This window comes from Amaranthus tricolor, chromosome 2 (assembly GCF_026212465.1).
Source record: "Amaranthus tricolor cultivar Red isolate AtriRed21 chromosome 2, ASM2621246v1, whole genome shotgun sequence".
NCBI classification, from domain to species: Eukaryota; Viridiplantae; Streptophyta; class Magnoliopsida; order Caryophyllales; family Amaranthaceae; genus Amaranthus; species Amaranthus tricolor.
In genome coordinates this window covers 37035417-37043896 of record NC_080048.1, presented here as the reverse complement: position 1 = coordinate 37043896, position 8480 = coordinate 37035417, and the positions used below count along the sequence as shown (strand labels likewise).

General features: G+C 32.3%; 1 protein-coding gene across 1 annotated transcript; it reads right to left on the bottom strand.

The window, feature by feature from the left end:
- Positions 1 to 800: 800 nt before the first annotated feature.
- Positions 801 to 8115, bottom strand: LOC130806279 (60S ribosomal protein L11-2-like). Its single transcript, XM_057671287.1, has 7 exons — positions 7918 to 8115; positions 6548 to 6618; positions 4898 to 4981; positions 3221 to 3328; positions 3096 to 3136; positions 1658 to 1855; positions 801 to 1233 (listed from the first exon to the last, which is right to left on the bottom strand). The coding sequence occupies exons 2-7, from the start codon at positions 6575 to 6577 to the stop codon at positions 1044 to 1046; spliced, it is 651 nt and encodes a 216-aa protein (XP_057527270.1). The 5' UTR covers positions 6578 to 6618; positions 7918 to 8115; the 3' UTR covers positions 801 to 1043.
- Between the last annotated feature and the right edge of the window lie 365 nt (positions 8116 to 8480).

Sequence of the window (8480 nt, the reverse complement as noted above, 5' to 3'; positions counted from 1 at the left end):
TTCATTGCAACATCATTCAAGATAGCGAATTATTTAAAACAAAAACTATAGTTTTGAATCATAAAATGGTTTGCAGTCTGGTCTAATCTAAAAAATTAAAAAAAATCGAGACAGACCGAAAACCGTAATTGATTTTGAAAAATCAAACCAAATCTTTTATACCGTAGAGTAGACCAAATACTAAAATTACAGTATAATTCAATTTAATTTGCACTTTAGAGTTTTAGACCAAACAATGTTCTACCCTAAAATCATTTTCATTGACAAGAATTGCATAAGCTTCTTTTTCATTTTCATTTGAGTGATCCTCGTACTTTGTTTCATACTTTCATTCGCTTCCTTACATTGAAATTAATTGATAGAGTATATTTTATATTTTTATGTCATTCAATTAAGTTGTTGATTATTTATATTTTTAGTTGCATATAAAACTAGACATTTATAAAAATTGATATCGTAAAAATATGCATTAAAATGAATTAAAAACAATTTTATTTCATCATATTCTTTATGTAAGTGAAATAATATTGATTGATAATAGTTGTTACTCCTCTATCTCATTGAGATTGTTGTCGAGCACAAACAAATATGAAACCTTTTGAGTTTAATTGTATCAATCTTAATGGGATTAAGATATACTCTGAAACTATTAGATTGGTCAAGTCAGGTCAGGTCGGCCGGATTACCCAAAAGATCACAAATTTATCGATATAAAATAGCTAAATATATTGTGCAAACTTTTTTCTTAAAATTTAAAGTGTTTTCCCAAAGACAAACATGTGCAGTAGTTACTCAAATAATAAAAACAAACAAAATAATAATAGGTTATAACTCATAAATTTTGCTACAACACTCAAAAATTCACCAAATTACAGGAAAAAAAAATAGATCTCCGTATCATGGTTAGAATGCTAATGATATAAGGTTAGTCCAATATATTATTCTTGTAATATTTCTTAAAATTTACTGTAAGATCTTTGTGCTAATAATTTCTAAGTGGGTAAAAACATAAAATTTAAATGCGAAATATAATAAACATTTTTTTAAGAATCGATATTTTGGGCATAGTTCAAAACAGCTCCCTCGTATTTCACCTGGAACCATTTCATGGCATCTTCCTTAGTGACCCTGTGCTGAATTCCAACACGGGTTCTGCGACGAGCAACACGGTAACCAGGGAGCTCAAGCACAACGTAGAAGTCCATCCCATAAATACCAGTAGATGGATCATATCTGATGCGAGGAAAACAAAACAATCAGAAACTTAGACTAAGTCGGCAAATATTATTAAGACAAACGAATGATCGCACACGAGTAAAACAATTACAAGGTCACAACGTGTGCTGTAATTATCCAAATTTGCAATAACATTCATAACAATGTAACATAATTACAAGATTTGATCATAAACAACATTCATTATACCCACTAGTAAGTAGTAGCTATATTTTGTCATGCGATACAAGTACGGAAACCACAGCTATGTGACACATCAGCAATTATCGCAATCAAAAGCTACAGTCTCGAAGGCCAAAGCTAACACTGTTATTATGATTTGTACAGCATGATTAAACAGGATTAAGAATGACCAATCAAAAAAACACTCGAAAATCGATATAAGCAGAAGATATTATACCCATAACAAAAAACTACTTACTTAATTCCAAGATCAATATGCTCTTGGATACCAAAGCCAAAACATCCAGTGTCACTGAAGTTCCTCCTAAGCAATTCGTATTCCTTGACCTTCAAGCCACTTTCAAGAAGTTGCATTGCCTTCTCTCCTCTGACGGTCACGTAGCAAGCAATTTTTTCATTATGTCTGATACCGAATGATCGGACAGTGTACCTGGCTGTAGATCATAAACAAACCATGATCGATAAATTGCACATCAACATATTCAAAGTTCAGATTTCAGAATTGTGGTTTTGATTGCAGTCACGATGATTTGGAAACGGGTATACATAAAGTGCATGCCAAATATTTGCTATAACTATGAAATATCCATAGTCCAACCTCAAACACAGTTTTTACACCTTAAGTTGCAGATTGTATCAGCTTACTAGTTTTAAAGATCTAATCAACTTGGCAGATAAAATATGATGCAGCCTTATTTTGACAATGTGATGCAAATGCTATAAACAAATTATAATTGATTGCTAAAAGTACTAGTATAGAGGGAAAGCAAAAAAACACAGGTGTAGTCAAGTGAGATGGGGAATTCATTTATAGAACTTTAAAAAGTAAAAAACAGGCATCACTAACAATCACAATTTGTACTCAAACACAACTAAACACAACTACACAAGTAAATGAGAACGGTAAACTATAGACTACTACAGCTACATAGAATACATCAACATGCTTTTTACACAAATAAGCTTGTCAAGAATGACCACCTAGAACTTAACAACTCAAAGCAAATCGATACTCATATTAACAAATAGTTTCTAAACTAAAGATCAAAACATACTTGAAAACATAAACATGAGTGGAAAACACTATAAAAAAAGATAGCAAACAGCACTAACATACCTTTCTACTACACAAGTAATCATTCAATTAATCATTTTAGTGCCAAGTGAATGAACGAAAACAAACAATACTGATTCTGAAAAAACTTTCCAGATCTTTACTTTCAATCAAATGCTGCAGTTTCATACATAGAATCATTAGTAGTTTAGTCTTAACTACAAAAACATCTCCAAATTGCATCCCCAAATATGTACTGCTAGTTATTAACTTACCCACAAAATTTATAATAGTTTTATAATAATCCAAGTACCAATTGTCAACTACGGGTAAACTATCTTCAAGAACTAAATCATTGAAGAACAGAGCTCTGCAACGAATGGGTGATTCTGATTCCTGGTACAATTAAACTTAAAATCTAAGTGATTGACTTTATTAAGCTCAGCCCATTTCCAATTAATTTATTAATTATAGGCTGAACTCCAAGACAACCAACATATAAATAAATCCAACAAACGCAACAAATCAATCATAACCCTCAAATAACAATATGTCCAATCTAGCATTTGTTCAAATCAAAACGGAATTATTATAAACCATAATCTACATAACATTCTTAACTTTGGAGTAAACAGGGGTTTGGCCACTGAGTTGCTCCAACACCTTTAACATCAAAACCCACAAATCGAATCATAGACTGAAAAGTAAAAGACTCAAATTTAGGTGAAATGATTTGAAAAAATATACCTTAGCAGCTCTAGTAAGACGATCACCACTCTCACCAACAGAGATACTAAGGACAAGCTTCTGCACCTTGATGTCTCTCATGCGATTCGATAACTTCTTCTCTGGTGCCTGCATTTTTCAATTACAAACACAAATTATTAAAATAAACCCCAATAATAATAGCAATAAACCAAGAAAATCAAATCTAATTGAGAAATTGAAAATGTTTGGATTGAAGATCCACCATTTTTGTGAGTTTGAGGTTGCAGCCGACCGTAAAGAGGGGGAGAGAGTGAGGTTAGCCAAGGAGAATAAAAAACCCTAATGTGAAGCAATGCGCAATCTAGGGTTTCATGTGGGTGTGAGAAGGTGGGTTTCGTTTTTTTTTTTTTTTGGGCTGGTACGTGATATTGGACTTTGTATCAATCATTTCTTTGAGTTCTCTACTTTGTTTATATCGGCGTGGCCCATTTTTTTTGTAAATGGATTTTACAAATACAAATTCTCGTGAGAGATCGTCTCTAATTGGACCGACCCATCATATATATTTTAAAATATTGTAAGTAGAAATTAAGAATAATGTAAGTAGACATTTAAGATGTTAAAAGTATGCATTAAAAATACGCTAAGTACGCATTAAAGATAATGTAAGTAGGCATTAAGAATACGGTAAGTAGACATTAATCTTTAACGGATTGGGCTTGAGATACGTCTCTCAAGAGACTAGTTGTTTCACAAATTGTTGTATGAGACGGTCTCACAAAAAGATGTACTTCATACATGAGTTGAATAGCACATCTCATATATATTATGAGAATATAGACTTCTTATTTGACGTCGTCTCACCAAAAGATAGTCTCTCACAAGAATAGTTCAAATTTTAAATGTCATTATTAGTAGAGCCCCTCCAAATGGAACAACTTTATTGATTAATATTGGCTTACATGATAAATGAAATTTACTTGTCTAATTTTTTTACTTTATTACTATTTAAAAAAGGAAAAAGCGTATCTTTCTGCTTTAATTGAGTTATAGTATATGATAATTTAGTGATTAAAAACTATTACATATTGAAATATACTATCGGTAAAAACAAAAGAAAAGCAAAAACAGTTAGCCAGATAGTAGTTATTGCTAGGAACAAAACCAAAAAGAAACACATAATTTGTGTTCATTTTTTTAAAAAGTAGTAAAAAACTTGAGTTATCTTTCATCTAACATTTATTTACCCGAATATTATTTTGTGGCTTCCACCTAGGCTTGCACCTAAGCAAGGTTAGATGTACACAAAAACACAACTTTACCCTTGTAAAAACAAAGATGTTTCCTACAGACCCTTGATAGCAACTGTCTTTCATGATTTACAAAATTTTCTTCTCCTTCTTGAGATAAATTATACTTAATTACTTGGTGATAACTGATAAGTTATTCATAAAGTGTTATATTGAAGCTGCAAGTCTAACTTACTCAATACAAATAATGACTAATTTGCTGGGCTAATCCCATATAGTAATGTACCAACGTTACTAATATTATATAGAGATGAAAGGGGTTCTGCTCTACATAGTCATTTCAAAATTTTCAAGTTTCCTTTATGCAATGAAAAAGATGTTTGACGTGCCAGCATAATAGGCCAAGATGGTTCTTATAATTCTGCCAAGTTTCCTTGTAGACTATATAGATTAAAGATATAAATACCTCTTTCTTGTCTTTTCCCCCAGCAAAGAACTTGTAGCCTCCAAATATAAGCAAACCCCATCCAGAGAGGGAGACGATAACAAACTACATAAACATATTCTCGAGTTAGTAGCTCCTCTTTAGTCTAATAACTAAATGCTAATTAGCAATAGAAAAGTGATTGAGGAGAAAACAAAAACCTTATCAACCAAAAGATATGGTAAAAAAACTAAAAACCAATCAAAAACTTTCTCCAGCAGACATACAAGATTTCAGCTTGAATTCTGACCCATGGTCATATAAGATAAGCATATATAACTGGAAGCTCATAGCCCTTTGGGCTATATATCAAAATTAAACGTTTGATATCTAGTATACTCCCAACGTTGCTATTTGATGTTCTCATTTTTCATTTTTGGCAGTTCCATGTGTTGTTCCCTTTGGAAGAATGCTCGACCAAATAGTCATCAAAAAATTCAATGAAATGTCAAATATATCATTAGTCTGTGAAATTGACCTACCATGTTCACAAATTCTTTTTGACAATGAAATGAGATGCAAGCAAATTAAAGTTGTTGCCAAAAAATCAAAATCAAATTACACTTCCTCTCCCCTTACTCCCTTTGTTTTCTTTTGGAATGGATGTCTAATATAACTTTTGTTTTAACCAAACATAGGAAGGTCTACTTTTTCATTGCACTTCCATTTCTTTTATATCCAAATCATCTCTACCAATTGGATTGTATTTGTATGCCAAAAACAGCTAATCTTGTGAAACTGAACACAACTTAAAACACCAAATTGTGCAACTTAGGCATGTCTATGACGGTAATATTCAAATCTTCGGCATCCTTAAACCACACAACTTCACTTTTGAGACTGTTAGGTGCATATCGATGCAGCATCATGCTACATCCAACATAGTAAACGCTTCTTGGTCAGCAATACTTACACCCTTCACATAATAAACGGCAATTGCTTTTAAAAATGGAAACAGAACTATCTTAGATTATCAAAAAAGTTCTTTTAAAAGATTATAAGAGGAATTTGGGCCTAAACTGGTGACATGAAAGAAGAAAGCATCATGGCAGGAAGTAGGAAACATCAATATTTTTTGTACATAACATCTTACAAACAATCTGTCAGCCTAATCAGAATATTATTAATAGATGGCAATTGGTATAACGATCAGGCGATCACATATTCACATAAAAGTCCCAAGAATAGTTTATGGCTACTTATTGGAAGTGATGAGCAGACATTCGTGCAGGGGTATTTGATCAAATAACGAGGTATTCAAGATCCAACACAAAAAGTTCTACAAGGTCCCGAAAATGTAAGCATGCTCCAAACCCAATCTTCAACCTATCCCTTTCATTTGAACACCTCACCAGCCATTGCACCGTGCCTGTTTATGCAGCAACATATTTACTCTCCAAAATGTACACATATTGATGCCACATTTTGTTTTTGAAGAAAGCTTATAGCTAACAGATGTAGACTCAATCACATATTTGCGTATCAAACAGTCTACAATAGAAAAGAAACCAACATCATAGAATATAAAATAGTTTCTAAAATCATTACAATTCAATATGAACAGATCACCAAAGCAGGCTCTGTAACATGTCTACACAAAACAATAAATAATGATCCATATTGAAAACTTACTTGTTCTTCCTTCCAGCTACCAGGATTCATTGGTTCTTGCCAGTGGTTTACCTTAGGTGGCCCATGGTGATCTGCAATAAATCAAAGGTCCAGTGAGAAACTGTCTGAATAATGATTTTGAAGTTGACAACCTTCACAACATCGTACTATTCTAGTGGGACTACACATTGCACGGACTTCTCAAGCAATAATAGAACATAAATGTATATTGTATTAACATTAACAGTTTCGCAATGCATGAACAAGATTTCACATGAAAAAAATGAACTAATGATACCTATATTTTCCAAGGAAGAAAAGAAACCAAACTTCTACCTCGTCCATGGACAAAATTAGTTGTCACCTCATTGCAGCTTTTCACAAAAACAAAGTTATTATACAATTTCTTCCATACAAAACTTGTGTATTTATTCTCACTCTATGACTTAATTTGTATTGGGTATATATGTTGGATTACAAGGTAGGCTGAGGGAAAGAAGGACTAGGTGAGAATCAATTTTACGACCTTGCCCGACCCGATTCTCTTGTATTCGACATCGATTTTAGGACTTTGCGTGAGGTACTTGCTCCAACTAAGACAAGATCCTATTCTCTTGTATTTGACATATTGGAATTCAAAGATTTTCTCAAAACCCAAAACTGATGAAAAATATAAGTATATGACAACTAATTGCAACAATCCCAAAGTGTTATAATCTATATAATTCCAATAAAAAGCAGTTAGATAATTTTCATTGTAAAACAAAAATCTACACTTATAATGTGTCCTAAACATGAAAATAACAAAGTTTTCTTTCCATATCTAGCAGCAAGATGACAATATGGATGACATTTCCAACCAGTTAAAGCAAGAAAAAATGATAATATCATAAGAGTTTTGCAATAAAGCATATTTTTATTAAAAAGATTTGAAAATACTTATTAAAATGAGTTATTATTCTAACTTTACTCTAGGACTTTACAAAATAGCAAAACAAATAAAAAGGCAAAGGTTAATAATTCCTATCAAAAACCATTCCCGTGAAACAAATGAGAATCACATTATTCTTTATCTAAGCATAAATACAAACCCTAAACCGATCAAAAAATGCATAATAGTACTCCAATCATTATTCCGATATATAACATTTCTATCGAATTCTACTTCACACCATGAAATAAAAGCAAGATCACCAATCAATATTGAACCCTATTTTCTAACAATTATGCAATCAGGATTGACTTTTTATTCGATAAATGTTTCAACAGAATTACAACTACAAATTCCAAGACCTAAAATGCGGAGGTAAAAGCGAGATCGAAATATTCAAATCTACAAAAACCAAATAATTAACGAATCGGAAAACAAGAAATCGAGAGATTAGAATTACCGGCAGCACCAGCGAGACCTTGGCGTTGAACAAGATGAGGGAAAGGCTGTTGAGAAGAGATCCGAGTAATGGATGCAGCTTGACGAGCAGCCGCCACAATACGAGCTGCCGTGGCTATGCTGAAGCGGAGGAAAGAGAAGACGGTGATTAATACTTACAGAAACAGCGTCACGGAGAGGAGTGGGAAAAGGCACTGAAAATAAAAACCAAATCTTAAACATTAGCAGCCCTTTTCATTTTATCGCCATCTCTAATGAAATTACGAATTTGCATCTGGACTTTAAAAAATTACGATTTTATTACTGGGCTAAAAATTTCCTAACATACTCCAATCTCACTAAACAACTCCTTTATCACACTCAAAAAACAAAATTACTACACAAAATTTTTGGAGCAAAAATTAAGAAATTCAATCCGCAAACAATTAATCGAGGTAACTTCTATTCGAATCGTATTATTTTAAATTTTCTAAAAAAAAAAAAAATTGAATTGTGCGACTGAGCCGCGATTTTCCTGCGACTTTTTTTTCCTTTTTTATGAATAATTATTATTAATTTTATTTA

Bases quoted from the DNA above. Each gene is read 5' to 3' on its own strand.
- LOC130806279 (XM_057671287.1), bottom strand. From the start codon at position 6,577: ATGAATCCTGGTAGCTGGAAGGAAGAACAA. The intron at 4,982-6,547 runs GTAAGTTTTCAA...ATGTTTATGTAG, and splicing joins GTAGCTGGAAGGAAGAACAA to TTTGTTATCGTCTCCCTCTC. The intron at 3,137-3,220 runs GTATATTTTTTC...TTGATGTTAAAG, and splicing joins GTCTTACTAGAGCTGCTAAG to GTGTTGGAGCAACTCAGTGG.